Source organism: Gasterosteus aculeatus, chromosome 20, assembly GCF_964276395.1.
Source record: "Gasterosteus aculeatus chromosome 20, fGasAcu3.hap1.1, whole genome shotgun sequence".
Taxonomy (NCBI): Eukaryota; Metazoa; Chordata; class Actinopteri; order Perciformes; family Gasterosteidae; genus Gasterosteus; species Gasterosteus aculeatus.
Window position 1 is genome coordinate 13,476,733 of NC_135707.1, and position 17,775 is coordinate 13,494,507.

Genomic DNA, 17,775 nt, shown 5'->3' on the forward strand with positions numbered 1-17,775 from the left:
TGATATTAAACTCCCGTCGTCCCCTGAGGCCACGTGGAGGGGACCTCATCAGCACCGGAACAACAAGGGGTCGCTACTACTACTTAATGAGAAGAATGATGAAATGTTGTTTTGTTTTTCTTAATTACACTCAAGTGTTATGACATTTGAATGTTTTTGGCTGAATGTGTCCCGTTGCCTCAACCAAGACCAATAAATGTCTTCTATCTGTTAGGCAGGGGTAGTTTACGCCACACTCACTCTCAGTCCACCTCTCCCCAGTCAGCTGCGACAAAGCGTCTGTGCCAACACTCTATGCACAGGCGCGTCATCTGACCTCATGGCTAGAATGGATGGACACCTTTCGTGGCGAAGGAAGTAATATTCCTTTCAAAGCCACTTGACGTTGTTTCCTGAGCATTGGCAAAAACCCGTCAGACAGCCAATGAAACATCAAACTTGCAAGATTTTCTTTGCCTAGTGTGACCCGCTGGCCCAAATCTGAGTTCTGCGTGATAACTGGGACCCGGCAGATGACACGTTTGGGTCAGCATGACGACTGGACACAGAGAACTCGACTATTGTGGAAGAATCTGTGTTAATCATTGACTTCTAAAGCAGCAGATCAACACATTAACACTTGTAAGAGTCTTCGGTTTTATGAAGGGCTCTGTGCTTGATTCAGTTTTTGTGCTGATCAAACAAACAACGAGTTAATCTGCGCGCTTTCGAGGCGTCGATAGGTGGATTTTGTTAACTTTGGACAGAGCCTTTCTGGCTGCTCCCCGCTATTGTAGTTAATCGGCTTTTAAGTGTTCCTCAGTTGAGAATCCACCTGTGACCACTGATCTTTTTGGCAGTCTTGTCACTGGCATAATGTCAAGACTTTTTCCCCGGCCACTTAACATCATTTTGCCGTCTTCGTGTTTGCTACACCTACAAACCAGGAATTCAGAAGAAAAGAATGTTGCTTTTTCCTTTTCTGGGAGGGTTGAACATTTTATATAATCTGCAGCTGTTGATAATCTCAATGTGTACAATGCTCAAAAGTCTCAAAACATTTAATGAATATGAAAATTTCTAAAGTGCATCTGTTACACGGGCACCTAATTTCACGTGTGACTAGATGTCCGGTGCTGCTTGCTCACAGGCCTTACTTGCCTCCATGCTGACGTGTGTACATTGTAGATGTAATTTATTTTTCAGGAACCTTATTATGTGAATAATGTTGAAATGCAGTTTATTGCGCTTGTAGAACAGCCATTGTTCTTTGTAGACACCATGGACCTATAAAGCGATAGATCTCCCTCTCCACCACACACACACGCGCACACACACACACACACACACACACTCTGCTAAAGCAATCATGACTCCTCACTAGAATGTTGAACCTTTCAAACATTTTTTGGCCTTTTCATGCTCTTTCCATCAAATTGTTGCACTACGTTCCCCTGACGGCAGTGTATAAGCAGTAAAACATCTTTGTATAGTAGCCACTGCTGTCAGTTAACATTGGAAACCCCCCGCTGGTGTTAGGATGTGAGCGGTATGGGCAAGGATTTTATATGTCCATCCTAATTGAGTCCCCGGTGCATTAAAACCGTTACTCTTAGGCTTTGAGTTTGGCAACATTGTTATGTTACCATGGCGACACTGTACAGCACTCTCCAAAGTGAGAAAAGGTCGAGCATCATTGACCGGTGATTCCTGTTGGAGCCTTACAAACCTTACGTTTAAATCATAAAGCACTGAATCCCATATTTATTTGACTGTTTATGACTGCATGCATGTTGTTTATCACCCGTTTCAAAATATCGCAATGTCCTCCACTGGCCTTTTCACCTCCACTCGCCTCGCCGCTCTGCTTCTCCTGTCCCACTCCTTTTGGCTTCAATTACCTATTTTTTCATGACTTATTTTTTTTATCCTCTTCTGCCCCAGTTCTGCCCAAGCTGTGTGCTTATCAGATGAACCCCGAGCCGTCAAGGAGTATCGGTACCCCGAGAAGCTGCCTGGCGAGCTGTACGATGCAGACACACAGTGTAAATGGCAATTTGGGGAGAAGGCCAAGCTCTGCACCCTGGACTTTAAGAAGGTAAAATTGATTTTGACTCAAATAAAACCACCCCATGCAAATGTAAAGACAAGTTAAAAAATCCCATGACATGCAAACATTTTCTCTGGGTTTTTCTTAGCACACACACACAAACTGAGAACTCAAGTGCTCAATTACTTTAAAGCAACGTGGTGGCAATAGTTCCCCGGGAAAAACACAGTGAGGGAGATTGAGGCCAGAATGAGAACGGGTGGAGAAAAAAAAGGGAGAATGAGGGATAGAGGAGGGAATAGAAAAACGGATTAGGATTGAATTCCTGCATGTGCTCATAGGGACACATGCACACATATTCTATTTCTCCCACACACAAACACAAAATAAACAGCAACAGTTATAATTGTGGTCATGAAACCCTCACTGGGATGGATGACTAAATATACACTGGCACGTGGCCAATGGGAATCTATCCCTTTTTGCTCTCCCATTGTCCCATTACTGCTGACGTTACTGTTTGAGAGAGAGTAGACAGATAAAGGGTCCACATCACTTCAGTGTGTAATGGCACTTGAAAGATCTTTTTAAAGATTGGTGGTTCGTCTGGAGGAGTGATCACGCTTGCAACGATAATGGGACCTGGCTTGGACCACGCAATATGCACCTGCCCTTTCAGAAGAAAAGGAGCTGTACCTAAGAAAAGGGAGTGGGTGGCTTTTTTATTAGTTGTTTTTGAGACAGTAAATCTACCGGGCGGTTCAGTCAGTGGAAAGATTTAACCGCTTTTATCCTCATTCAGCCCTGAAAAAAGGCTCTTAGGACCACTTGCGCACTATTAAGTCTTATCTACTTTCGTGCCCTCCAGCCGTCTATTGACAACAATAGATTTGACCGTTCAGGTGATTCAGGCCCTTTAAACTGTTAGACGATAGCAACGTACATCCCATTTCAAATAAAGAAATTCAGGCCATGTTATACAGTTCTGGGTCTAGTGTGTGCAGTCCTTGGTTTAGACGAAGTGGATCTCCCACCCAAGGATCTATCTCTACTCTGCTTTCCAATCCAGTTGTTGGAGCACGGGACATGACTGGCTTTCTTCCCCTTGTTCCTTTTCAAGGTCACACTGAAAGTTGTCTGCCTTTTTGAAGAGGATGTTGTAAAAGGGCTTCGAAATGCCTTAGATGATGTGCTAGGACACCGGGGATATTAGCACATGGTTTCCTACTTAGCCCGACCGTTTAAACGGTGCATGCATCATTACAACTGTAGGATATAGAATTACTCCCTTATGGCGTTGTTTTTGGTCCGGCATTGTCTTTTTTCATGCACCTGGTAGCCGTAAGGTGTCCCCACAGTCCCCAAGCAGCACTCACGTTCGCTGTCATTCCAGACACTTGTTATTCATGCAAAAACATTAACTAAATGATTGTGTTTTCTCACTTCAGCTGCGTCTCTGGCCCTCTGTGTCCCTTCCATCACTCACTCACTCGTTTCCTTGCACCTCTCTGCCATTTTTACTGTTACAAAAGGCCTGAGCAAGCAAAACAGCTGTACTGATCGGCTTTGGGGAGAATTCCATAGTGGTTCTCGGCAGCAACAAGCTAAGGCCAAGGTGCCTGTCAACATCTGCACCGAGTTGTCCAAATCTGATATAGTCATTGAGAAATATATATACATATAAATATAAATTGGATATATGTAAAAAGCAGCAGGCCATGTCAGGAAATGCACCCACGGCTCCGATCCGAACCTCTCAGACTTCTGCTGACAAACACAACCACGAAGTAGTGAAAGTTTAATTACACAGTATTGTCTCATTTTTGGGTTTCAATGTATCTGACTGTAAGATGCAGTGTATGTTAGGCAAAGGAAATCATGAAATTATTACATAAGCGCTATCATTTAATTGTTTTGTCATTTGGCTGCAGAAACAATGAGATGTGAAGCCTGTGTGTTGATAAAATGGTGTTTTGTCATCCCACATCCTACCCTAGCTACTGAAGCATAAATATTTTGGAAATACAAGGTTGCAGCACACTGAAAGCTCGCCAGAAGGTCATGATTCAGACAATATCTATCTCCGCAAATGTCCATCATCTTGTTTTAGTAGCTCTCTGGAGGTAAAATTAAATAGTAATATTTGCATTATTTGTTGACCTTCCCATCGCTAGCTTTGTTTACAGCTGTTGTGAGATACTGATACTGAGCAGGAGAACATATTAGCAGCACCGTGTAATTTACTTTCTTCTCCTGTGTTGTTTCAGGATATCTGCAAAGCTCTGTGGTGCCACCGCGTTGGGAGGAAGTGTGAGACCAAGTTCATGCCAGCGGCCGAAGGCTCAGCCTGCGGCCCTGATATGGTGAATGAACATGTATATCTGTGTGTGTGTGTGTGTGTGTGTGTGTGTGTGTGTGTGTGTGTGTGTGTGTGTGTGTGTGTGTGTGTGTGTGTGTGTGTGTGTGTGTGTGTGTGTGTGTGTGTGTGTGTGTGTGTGAGGTGAAAGGCGCTGGCCGTGCTCACAAGCTCTGTCACCTCGAGAGTAACAGCAGCAAATCACACTAAACAACAAGGGAGATTGTGTCACAGTGGACAAAGAGAAATTGATGGAGATGCTTAAATTAAATTAAGTCGTCTATTAAGACACTATGTCCTTTGTCCCAGTGCAGGCTAATGAATCAACTTCTAAAAGTCTTCAGATTCTCTGTGATTGGGGTTCATTTGAGTGCAGTCTCTGTATAAATCTCTTCTTTTTTGATAGAGGTTGCCACACTCTCCCTTCGTTATTTTACCTCAAGGAGCAGCTGCAATCGGTTTGTTGCTGACGTGGCAAAAAATATGCCATTGGGGCTCGGGCCAAAACGCAATCTGTGCTCTTTATTTATTCTTTGTTTCATTCCTTACTTCTTTCAAGATGATTCCCCCCCAATGCTCTCTCTCTCTCTCTCTTTCTTACCCTCTCCTGACAGCCCCTCATCCACATTTGCCTCTTTATATATTGAACTTGATGGTTTAATCCCGCCCTTCCCCTCCACGGGACAATTAGCTGAACACAAACAATGACCGGCTCACTGAGGAATCTGTGGCACTCAGCCGCAGGGGGAAAACTGAGGGGAAATCAGCTGTTCTGGTGCTCGAGTCAAGGACGTTGAGATTAGTTGCAGGGGTGTGTGAGAATGTGCGTGTTGCAGTGTGTGACTTGTGGCAGGCGTGGACAAACAAAGAGAATAAGACCCGGTTAATATATGTCACCCAATCAATACTGATGCATGAGCAGGTTGTGTGGGCACAGTGTGGCTTTGCTTGCTGGAGATCGCTGGGAAATAAGCAGTTGGTGACTGATGTCATCCTGACATGCACCAATCCAGTTTAATCCGGTGCCGGCGGACAGCCACGTGACATAACGGTGCTTTTACTAAAACTAAATTCTTAATTTACATTGTAAATTGTATTGTATTGTGTACATTGTATATGTTTTTTATTGGTTGGATGATGAATAGATTTAAGAGGTACGTAGAAAAAACTACTTGAGCTTTATTTAGCACCTCTATTATACTTTTCAGTTGCCATTTCATTTAGTGTTCCTCTCTTGCCTGGTCTGCTTGCCTAACAGGGAAACACATTTTGCAGGCATCATGGGTGGAAAGCCACTTTGTTGTAGAGGAGTTGCGGCGTCCTGGGAGCTAATAGTGATCTCCTCTCTGCAGGGTGAAAAGAAGCAGCTGGTGACTTTATGTGACCGCCTGGCTCTCTGCCTCACCACATTGGGAGAACATGGGCACATTACTTTGTTAGTCGTATGGTTAAAATCTGCTGGTTCTCGTGTAGTTCTTAAAGAAGGATGCACACAACACTTATAAATACAGATGAACGGGTTTCAAAAAGGCGTACCCACTTATTTGATTTGAAGGATTTTAAATTATCTCATTGCTTGGCAAATATTTGTATTTTTGTTTTAGCACCAAATATTATCATATTAATTTGTGTATTGTTGGTATTTTAACCTCTTTCATGTTGTATAGTTCTTTCCGTGTTTCAAATTGACTGCTTTTATAAAAAATAAAAAAGAATTGATTCGAAGTTGATTCGGCAGATGGGAACATAACATTCAAAAGACGGTCTATTAATGAAGGACTATGACCTTGTCAGCTTCGAGACATTTTTTCCACATTTCTATCTTGTGGAAGCTCAAAGGTAGTCTGTCCAAAGACCGGCACCACTGGAGTGTCACTGTAACGAGGACCGGACTGGACTGTATACAGTTTGCGGACAGTTATCACATAGAAGCTAAAGAGCAGAGTCCAATGGAAAGTCTACATGTTTTTGACACTTTTACTTTGCTCTTTGCTCTCATTTGCCTCCCCGCTGCTGCTGCCTCGGCCTCTCTGCCTCCCTGCGCTTCCACCCGTAACTCTTCTCTCTCATTCTGCAGTGGTGCCGCAGGGGCCAGTGTGTGAAGCAGGGGGACGAGGGCCCGACGCCTCAGCATGGCCAGTGGTCAGAGTGGTCGCCCTTGTCTGCTTGCTCGCGCAGCTGTGAGAGCGGAGTCACCTATCGAGAGCGCCAGTGCAACAACCCGAGGTAGAGATGTACACAATAACAGGTTGAGAAATTGTGGCAATAAGTGCTTTGCTTTCTTATTACGATTTATATAAGGAGATCAGTACCAGCTCACTGCTGCACGGTATTACAACAAATACTTGCTCTGTTTTATCCAACGGGAAGCTAGGCTAATCACTTCCTGGCTCTAAAAAATGCATCTTCTTTTCCAACTTTCTCCAGTTTTTGCGGGAATAAACTTCTGTTTAATGAATCTGTTAACATGAATTGGATTTGTATATTTCACCAGACACATAACAAGTAAGCCATTCAAACTAATAATAAAAGTATTGTTGTGGAATATTTCAATAAAAGCTCGGTAGAAGAGAATTATTTGTCTGATAAAACAGAGTCTTGATGAATGATCAAAGTTGCAAAAAGTCCATTTATTGCTTGCAAGCAGGAGGTCAAATACACAGGCACGTATCACGGTGCACACTATGCAGTAAAAAATCTCATGACACGGGAAAAACACAAAGCTAAAGCTAAACGTTAGCTGTTAAATAATTTTGACCATTTCCTAATTTACAGGACACACCAAAGATTATCATGTTTTGGTCCGGAGGCGGTCGGTACTGTTTGCAACGGCCAAACTCAAGGCCAGGAGTATATTAAGAGATGTGATTAAATGGTGAAGAGCACTGACGTGGGTTCGTCACTTCAACACTTATCTGGTCTCTTAGTCCATATGCTCGTCAGTCAGGATTATTAGCTCTGCCCGTCAGTAAAAGGGCCCCATCCCAAATGCCGGGGCCCCTTATTCATCATGTCACGGCAAATTCCTGGCAAGTGGCGAGTTAAATTAAACAGAGTCCGTTGCGGAGAAAGAGAAGGAGCTGGTTCTGCAGGGCAAGAAAGACAAAGACAGACAAGGGCAAAGAGACAAATGAGAACGGATTAAAAAAGTAAAACATGAAATATAAAAGAATAGAATCTGAGAATGAGAGACAGATAATTGAGAATGTGATTAAAGGGCTTATAGAAGGTTTGATTGATCCGAGGAAGAGAATTTAAGGAACATAGTCTGGCGATATACAGCCCTTTACAAAGGCATACACATACTGTACACACAGCTCCTTTGTAGTTCAACAACTACACAAGTGTTTTCTTTCTTCCTCAGAATGTCTTGTTCGTGCATATTCTAGTGAAAATACTGAATATTAAGTAAACGGTATTATGCAACAAATGGAGCCTTATTTTTCAATACTTCTTTGCAGACCTGCTTATGGGGGGAAGTTCTGTGAGGGCACCTCCAGGTCATACAAACTATGTAACACTGAGGATTGTCCCCCGAACGCCGCTGACTACAGAGCGCAGCAGTGTGCCGAGTTCAATGGCAAACAGTTCAGAGGATGGTACTACAGCTGGAGGCCGTACACCCGCGTGGACGGTGAGACTACTGTCACTCACCTACTTGTAATCACTCAAGAAAAACTCACTTGGAAGTATTTGGGGAGAGTTTTTCTCACCGGCTATATCGTGTAACCTATTGCTTGTTGTCTGTGGCTGCTGTGTTTTTCTTCTTCCCTCCCAGATCAAGATGTATGCAAGCTGTACTGCTTTGCTGAGGGCTACGATTTCTTCTTTGCGCTGGCCAGCAAAGTTAAGGATGGCACACTCTGCTCACAGGACAGCTCTAATGTCTGTATTGACGGGCTGTGTGAGGTAATACTTCTAAATGTCGACCAGTAATAAAGTAACACGGTCCTTCATGTTGTAGTGTGGATTTAGCAGCAGGGTAACATGTGTAGAAACTCTGGTGAAAACGTCACCACACAAAGGATGGGGAAATTGATGGTTGTTTTGAACTACTTCATTTTTAAGCACACGGCATGTTATGTATATTATCAGTCATGTTTTTCCCCCCCACAGAAAGTGGGCTGTGACCGTGTGCTGGGCTCCACGGCTGTGCCTGATGCTTGCGGGGTCTGTAGTGGAGACAACTCCACCTGCAAGATCTACAAAGGACAGTTCACCAAGCAGTATCATACCAACCGTAAGTCAGAGTAGTTACATTTTTCTCATTAGCTTTTGGGGATTTTTGGGGACTTTTACCCACAAAAAAAACATTTAAAAAGATAACGCTTTGTTTCTTTATACCAACTAAATTGACCTCCCTTTCATAATTGCGTGGGTGTTGCTTCATATTTTGTTCTCGTTCTCAGAGTACTACGGGGTGTTAACAATCCCGGCAGGAGCCCGGAGCATCCGGGTGATGGAACTGAACACGTCCAGCTCCTACCTGGCTGTCAGGGACACCCAGCGGCGCTACTACCTGAACGGGCACTGGACGGTGGACTGGCCCGGCCGACACCCCATCGCTGGAGCTATTTTTGAGTATAAGAGGCCATACAACAGACCAGAGAGCCTAATGTCAACTGGCCCCACTAACGAGACACTAGTCGTCGAGGTAAAAGATCCCTGGACACAGATTTATTGCTTTGATGGATGTTATACATTTCATTTAACCATTCATGTATGTATTGCTGCAACTGGGTTTCATTCCTGCTTCCCATCATTATGTAGATTTGTGTAACTCTTACTTATTGATACTTTTTGTTGTCTTTTGTCTAATGGCCCTTACCACAGTCTCTCTCCTGTAGATATTGTTGCAGGGCAGGAACCCGGGTGTACGTTGGGAATACACTCTGAAGAAAGCTGATGAGAAAAAGAGCCACGTCAAACACAACTACACGTGGGCGATCATACGGTCCCAATGCTCGGCTACCTGTGCCGGAGGTAAGCGAAAGCATGAATGATCATAGATGTGTTCGTAGTGTGGTGTGGTCCTTTTCATCTACCCTGTCACATCAAATATGTAGCGTAGTTTTTTCTGCTTGTTAAAAAGTGTTTTTTTTTGTGCATTCACATCTGCACTTATTTAAAAGTAGCATGGGTGAAGAAAACATATCAACTTCAGATCCTTTAATCTCAGCCTTCATCTGAAGCTCATGTCTGACTTCTCTGATCTGTAGGAAGGCGTTTAGCTGCAGGTTAAATGAAGAGGGCAGCGTTCCCATCATTAGTAGCTCTTGTTTGGGACCGGTGGGACCTCGTCCTGTTCTGTTGGAGACCTGCTATTACTTGCGCCCACACAACACACGGACACGGAGATATGCTAAAGGGAACAAGCAAACACATGCATGACTTTGACCAGTGGCCTTTGTCCAACCGGAGGTCTAGTATTAAGTGAGCACACACTGATGACCCGGGGAGACCTCGGCCTGGTAATTTGAGGCCGGAAGTCGGTCAAGGAACGCGTGCGTGAGAGCGTGTGTGAGTACTCACGTGGGTTTAGACGTTGCTCTTTGTGAGTGTGTGTGTGTGTGTGTGTGTGTGTGTGTGTGTGTGTGTGTGTGTGTGTACACTTCATTGTGAACAAAGCGCCCAGTGTAGTGTTCCTATTGATTGACACTGCAGGTTAAAGTTCCCCACCCTCTGGTCTGTTGTGGTCCACCCTAATCACCTCCGCCTCTATGTGTGCTGATTGTAGGCCATGATGCCTTGGGGGGGTTGTTTGCTTTATTAAAGAGTGTGACCGACCTAAATGAGTTAGGATGTGCAGATTGACCATTCCCAAGGCCAAATACCAACAGGCTTATCAGGCTCAAGTCCTGCATAAATAAAAGTGGACTTTCAGATCTAAATACTTAGCCAAGGAGAAGTCATGGTATTCATTCATTCATTCATTCATTCATTCAATTATCTTTTTTGTTTTAAAGAAAGACATTTGTATTTTTTTAAAGGTTTCCAAGGCAACAAGTCTCCTTGCCCATATATTATCCCACATGCAGAAGACGGTGTGCGGAAAAGACACACGTGTTTACATGCACTTGCAAAAGAGTAAAAAGTTTTCAAATATTAGCATCACACGCAAAGACAAACTGCTGTTTGTAATGCCAAGAATGAGCCATCTAGCTCAATAACACTGGGGTTTTAATACTACATCAGTGTCAATAATCTGCAATATCCCTCCCAATAACTATTTAATCTATCAGTGTACACAATGTTCTCCTTTCACAATGATGTGCCTGAAATTGTGCACCAATCACCCACACAGGTCAGATGAACACCAAGTCAGCATGCTACAAAGACTTGAGAGTTCAAGTGAATACATCCTACTGCAATCCCCGGTCGAGACCGGCCACTGGACTGATGCCCTGCAACACCCAACCATGTCCTGCCAGGTCAGACTCTCTGCTCCGTCACATGTACTGTATGTCCGCTGGCCAAAAAACAAGATTTTTTTTCAGCAACTATTAGATGGACACCTCGGTGCCGCTGGGGAGGAATCTTAATGAATTTGGTTTCATCATTCGGTCAAAGTAAAATGATAAAACATGATTTGTGCAGTTCTTTGGATTATAACTAAATTACTATTGACATTCCCACCAGCCCCAACTGTGTGTGCGTGGGTGTGTGTGTTAGTGGTAATTAGCAAATATTTGCATGCTCAAATGCTAAGCAGAGGTTTTTCATATTACATCACTGCAATGGCTTTAGACCTTTGCTGCTCAGATTATAGTTTATGTCATCACTGCAATGGGTAATGTCGATGAGAATCTGTTCCCTCCAAAGTGTGCAGATGACCTCATCGATACCACTATGTTGTGGACACCATTTGGAAATGTATTTGAACGATGCAGACATTTCCTCATGTGTTCTTGATCCAAAGCATTTTGGAGGGAACAAGACAATTATAGACTTCTATGATTGTTGAATTGGCATCGCCTGTTAGGGCTTTTTTTCTGTCCTGTAGGCTACGTGACAGCCAGATACACTGTTGGCTGTTGCCGCTCGACATTCTGTACATGCATGTTCATGTTTGGAACTTGAGGAGGCAGCTTTAGGGGCCACCGGCCAAATGGGTCGACAGGCTTGTAAAGAGGTTTTTGTGTGTACTGTATTTGAATGATTCTCTCTGCTTAGTCTTCACGTCTTTTTTTGTCCGTGTCTTTCGTTTCTGCAGCTCTACTTTCCCACATGGGGCTTTGGTCCTTTGTTTTCCTCTTCTCTGTCCTTTTGACCTTCCTCCCTCCTCCTAACCGCCATGTGTTATTGGTCTACAACACCTACACATCTGTTTTGTAATTTCTTGACATGTGGTGTCAAAAAGAGATGTTTATTGGTTGAGTCAACTCTTCCGAACTTCCCACACCATCTCCTCATAATAGAGCAAGTGAGAGGTGTCAGGCGGAGCTGGCTGTATCCTCCACCCTTTCCCAGCCCTGTAGAGCACCTGTTCTATGATGAGGACAATTTCCTCTCGTGTCATAAAAAAATTACTTGCATTTTGGCTTCAACGTGTGTAATAGACATGGGGAAAAAGGTTTCATTGCATATTCTCGTCTCGTCCAATTCTGCGTGATGCCTCACCAACTGTCAGGAACGTTAAGCTTCCGTGTTGTCTTTTAAAACCCAGCAGGCCGAATGACTTGTAAACCTTTTCACGTGCAGTATCGCTGTGGGACCCCGAGCTGTGGACACACAACGCCAGTTGTCTCGCCCCATAAAGACCCACCGAAAGGCATCACTTTTAAGCGCAGTTGAACGAAGCGTGCTTCATTCAAAATGCAACCGCTTCACTGAAGTGACGGGGTCATGTTGGTTCCAAAAGCAGTCTCAACACACGTCGAGCTTCCCGACCATTTGGTAAAAATGTCCCCGCTGTCGCTCAGAGCGGCACGGACACATTTTCCACCATGTGTGATGACACCATGAAGAGAGAGAGAGAGTTTGCAGCGAGACCCCGCTAATAGTTCTGTGGTTCCAGGCCCAGGTTCTGTGGGATCTTGGCTCGGCGTAGCTGGTTCGCTCACTGTCTGGTCCCCAGACGCACAAGAGTCGTGGCAGAGGATCAAGATCAGTCACCGTAGTCCAATGCGGCCGACGTCGTAGGGAGTGGCGCGTCCGTTGACAGGCGGGACATGTATGAACACAGACACGCATAAAGACGCACACTGGGGAAATTTCCCCCTCCCTGGTCTGTGCTGCTCTGGACTGTGTCACGATTGGTGAAGCCTTGGCCAGGAAACAATTCAGCGAAAGACACTCTTGGGATAGCATTAGTTTTATAGGGAGAGGAGATCTTGGTGAGGAAAATGGGATTTTTTCATAAAGTCAAGCAACGCGGTGTAGTGGTTGCTTCATGCAGCTTACGTTAGAGGAGACAAACGCGTTCCGTTTTTGTTTGCGAGAGGGCGAGAAAAGGACACCGACCTCCTAGCGACAGTTGCTATCGCTGTAACTGGAAAATGTTCGGGAAGGTAAAACAGCGCTACAATTCATACCAAAAAATTCAATATGTCACCCGCGGTAATGGCAGTTATTGGCCAAAGTCCCAAAAAAGTTCTAAGGTGGCTTCAAACAAAGCAAAGTATGTGTAGAGCCTCTATCAGAAATAGCGCTGCGTAGATGGAGGAGGGCCACAGAGTGTAGTAGATGCCTGTCTAGAGAGCATTCATCTAGAGGCTTTTGACAGCTGCTGTTGAGGCTCTATTCTGGGTATTCCCTCACACACTTGGCTACAGTCGGAAATATCAGCCAGATTCTTGCAATTACATTAGACACCGCTGACGGGTCGTTCTCTAATTTATAAGCGGAGCGGTTGAGCCGAGACGCTGACCTCATCTTGGTCAGTGTTGCGTGTGGATGTCCAGAAGAATTCCGTTGTTGTGTGTCCGATATGTGACTTTGTCCCCTGCCTGTGAAACTGCTGTGGCCAAGTCAAGCCTTTTGAAATGTTATAATACCTCACGATAGTTCTCAATATTAGAAGCACATTTTATCTATATATTTATTAATTTTATAAACAGCAAATAAAACATAAAATGTGACACGTTAAGAGATTCTATAATGTATTATTTTATTAAATTGCAGTGTCGTTTTTGTCACGCATATGAGTGTGTGACACTGCTGTTGCTGCTAATATATTGCAAGATCAGAATGACCGGCTAGTAGCTGCTATACACACACACACACACACACACACATACGCACACAGGAAGACTACATGGCAAAGCAGGAGAAGAACTGTGGTGGCGTTTGGTTACTATGAAGTTCACTCACACCTGAAATCTCTCACCCTTTCATCACGGCTTCCAAGGAACACGTTTCCAACCTAATGAACGCTGCAGTCTAACAGGTCTAGGTCAAGTCTCAAGGTACAATAGAACATGTTGTGCACAAATCTTTTGTTCTGGATGCTTTTCTTTAAAATAGTCTGTCTTTCTGTGTATGATGGTGTCCAAAAAACAGCAGAGAAAAAAAACACTTTAGTTTACATACCACCAATGATCAGTACTGAAATAATGGAATCCCAGTAAGATTATCATCCACCTCTTGTTTTAAAATAACTTACATCTGTTTTTTTCCTTCTATTAAGCAGTTACAGTGCCTTATTTTTTCTTTCTTGCTCATTTTGTGTCTGTCTGTGTTTTGGAGAAGGTATCCTAGGAAATCGCTGCATAATGACCGCAGGGCTGTTAAATATACACCGACTTAAAGTAACGATAGTGTTGACAGAACAAGAAAAAAAGATATATTTATAGATAGATATACCCATGTGGGATGATACAGAGCTTTGGAAAGTCAAACATGTAAGTCATTGTAAATGGTTATGGCTCTTTTTGTCATCATGTGTACTCATTTGCAGTAATTTATGCAGTCATTGCTGCTTAGTTTTACTGTTCTATTAAAGAAAAGAGAGAGAGCATCAGTGCCTGTTTTTACAGATCATTCCCACCCGACCTAGAAATGCTTGCACTTGTACAGTTGTCAGCCACTTGAGATGAAAGTTGTTCAACTTTCATTACAGTTTTTCATTTGCAACACATTACCGTTTTCCTATTTTCTCAGAATATTAATGATATATATATATATATATATATATATATGTATATGTTTTAAAAAAAGCTGCAAAACGTTTCTCTTAGTGAAAATGTTTCAGTTCATTAGTGTTGTTGGCCTTTTTCCTTACTAAATTCCACGCTATTGGTATTCATTGACAATCAATTTACTCGTCAATGGAAAGCAAAACGTTTTGGAACCAAACATTCAGTAAAGGATAATATTTCACCATAAAATATGTTATATTTAATTGCTAATTTTATGCGCTCTGCGATTGCCAGCATATTGAAACAAGACTCACTGAAATGCCAATTACACAGTTCACTTGTCAAAATCCGATAACACAACGGGACATTTTAGTCTAAACATGTATGTATGTGATCCCAATTCATGACGCGGATTATGTTTCTGTGCCACGCTCTCATTGGAAAATGTAATTATGCTCCTATTGGTAGATGGATTGTCAGAAGCGAACATTTCGGGAGAGAAGAGGGCGCACATCAGAAACTCCCTGTGTCTGTGGCTTCAAGCTTCACCTCAACATCTACAGTCACACTGTCATTGTTTAGTAGCCCGAGACTTTTTCCCTTCCATCTGTTTCAGTCACTACTTAACTGCTTACTCATCTCTCACGATGCAGGTGAAACAGATGCTTCATTCCACACGCAACACGTGTCTCTTGTCCGTTTACCCCCCTCAGGTTCTCTCCCCGTCTCACTGTCTGACTCTGTCCCTCTTCAAGCCTTTGAGGTCAGCTGTGAGATCTTTCTGTCCAACCTCTCTCCCCCATCCACACACACACACACACGCACATGCACTCACGCACACACTCACACACACTCACGCGCTAAACAGAGCGTAGATGCAAGACCTATTCCGGCTTAGTTGTAAACGTAACCCCTGATGACCTGGATACTTTGAAGGTCTCTTTTTTACTCTGTAACCTGTCCAACCCTGTCCTTCCACACAGACACACACACACACACACGCACACACACACACACACAAACACACACAAACACACCAAGCAGCCAGACAAGGATAGCTGTCATTCAACTTTTGTTGTGTTTGCGTCGCAGCACTTCCAAACTCTCAGAAGGGATTTGTGAGGCTTTATAACAAACGTACACACTGCGTCTGTCTGTCTCGCTGCGTCTTTTAAAAGTCACCTATAAGTAGGCTCAGATGTCGACAATCCTCTCTAGTATTTCTTTGTTCCCCCTGGCTTTTTTTTCGCTCTCTTACCTTCTCCACCACTTAGACACACACACACACACACACCACCTCATTCAGCATCTGCTAATGGATTTCAGTGTTTACACTCATTTTTGCAGTGATAATAGTGGCTGTAAAAAGTCTCACAACTGTCAACAGTTGACTCTTGAGTATATTTATCAGATCATCTATGGATTTTTAAAATGTAATATACCTCAATTTATCTGTGTGTATCTAATGATTGTACAATTGCATCTGTAGTGTATTAATAGCTGTCGAGGTGATGTCTTCTAAATTCTCACTTAGCATTGTATGCCAATCTTATCAGAAATTTGTGAATCACTTTGGGGTTCAGGACTTTTCTTACAACATCACGAGCTCTCATGTTACAGCAGCGAACTTGCACACTAATTATATTAGGTAATCTATATCTTTTTCCTCCTGGTTGCAGGCGAAGCCTCCTGGCTTTGTTTCCATACTTATGTCACACTCTGATTTCACTGATTTGCAGCGGTTTGTCGTTTATAAAGGTCTCTGATTCCACAGGAAACGTTCATGGCATGCATATAATATAGTTACAGTGTTGCTGTGGTGTTTGGGTTTCTGATCATCACATACACTTATTTGAAACGCTTAGTACAGTAACTAAACCCAGACATACTGTCCCAGCATATGTGCATATGTCTCTTTTTTTGTGGCCCCTCCTCCTTTCGCAAGTGTGAAAAGAAGAAACTTGTGCCGGACCGACCAAAACATGCCGGCCAGACTAGACGCGTTATCTTTGGCCATCCGTCCTTCTCTGCTGTTCATTCTATTTCGAGGCGCTGCAGTTATTTTATTTTGCTGTGTCTGCACTCAGTAGGTTGGACTGAAGCTGACATTACATCATGGAAAAAAAAAAAAAGGTTTCCGATGGCCAATCGCATTTAGAGTATGATATAATTCTCTCTCACGGCCGCACACTGACATAAGCAGAGAAAGAGCCGCGCACTGTCACTGCGTACGCCAACGCTCACACACAGGGGGCACAGCCGTAAACACTAAAGTTATTTAGTGCCTCGTGGTGAGCAGCTAGACAGCCGTCATTTAGACCACAGAAGCTATCCGACACTCCGTCGGCTGGACGCCTGATCCCCTCTGTGCGCAGAGTGCGATGCTTACTCATCTTCCAAACGTCCCCACTTTCAAATAACAGCCAAGATCACAAGGTGGTCTATAACTTGAGATGGCAATAATCGGAGTAATTCCCTTTCAGTGATAATTGTTGGAATGCATTAACGATGCATTCCAAGTATTGTTCTTCGAATCTTTATTCTTCAGCTTCTTCTTCTATTTCTTCCGCGGCACCTTTCAACTCCTTCACACTTTCAGCTATTTAAACCGTTCAAATATTAAAATGTTCAGCTCCTTTCTGGCTTGAGGGCTATGACTTTTCAGCTTTCTACCTCTTATGCTTGAATTTATATAAATCAATAATCATTAATATTTTAACATGGTTTTCAAATGGAGTTTGCTTTCAAATCCTCCTAAACTTCTTCAACTTTCAGATTTTTCAGCTTTGCAAATCTTTCAGCTACAGACACCATTTCAACTTTCAAATGTTGACACAAGTCTTAACTATTTTATGAAAAAAACTGCTTCTTGATATCTATTGTACTTTTTTCATAATCACTGATTATGTTTCACTAGTTCTTCGCTCCGTTTCTGACTTTTACATGAGTGTGTATTGCGTCTGCTAGAGGGGGACCTCGAGAGCTAGAGTGTGGGGCATCACAGGAATCTGGTTAAAAAAATATGGAACTTCTGTCCTTGCAGCCAAAGTATACACCCTAGAGGCTTCATTTCTTCAGATTAATGAGGGCATGGTTGTGCTGATTGGATTAATGCGTTAATGGAATCCCAGAGTTCTTTAGTTTTGGCGCAAGGAGTGTTTGAGTGACACAACCTCTGCCAAAAGCCCCATAGGCTCCAATACAAATCTGCCGACATATTTCTCACAAAAATCCACAAGGTACACGTTTTGTCAACGGCCATAGGAGCCGTATTTATTACCGGACAGACATAAAAACACATCCACGCGTTC

The 17,775-nt window shown here is 43.3% G+C and overlaps 1 protein-coding gene across 1 annotated transcript in view; it reads left to right on the forward strand.

Annotated features, from left to right (window-relative positions):
- Positions 1 to 17,775, forward strand: part of adamts16 (ADAM metallopeptidase with thrombospondin type 1 motif, 16) — a 43,583-nt gene that overhangs the window by 18,819 nt on the left and 6,989 nt on the right. Inside the window, exons 10-18 of the mRNA XM_040166359.2 lie at positions 1,924 to 2,077; positions 4,297 to 4,392; positions 6,463 to 6,611; positions 7,847 to 8,019; positions 8,164 to 8,294; positions 8,502 to 8,625; positions 8,795 to 9,039; positions 9,233 to 9,368; positions 10,690 to 10,816. Of these exons, the coding sequence (XP_040022293.2) occupies positions 1,924 to 2,077; positions 4,297 to 4,392; positions 6,463 to 6,611; positions 7,847 to 8,019; positions 8,164 to 8,294; positions 8,502 to 8,625; positions 8,795 to 9,039; positions 9,233 to 9,368; positions 10,690 to 10,816 (1,335 nt within the window). The remainder of the gene's footprint in view (positions 1 to 1,923; positions 2,078 to 4,296; positions 4,393 to 6,462; positions 6,612 to 7,846; positions 8,020 to 8,163; positions 8,295 to 8,501; positions 8,626 to 8,794; positions 9,040 to 9,232; positions 9,369 to 10,689; positions 10,817 to 17,775) is intronic.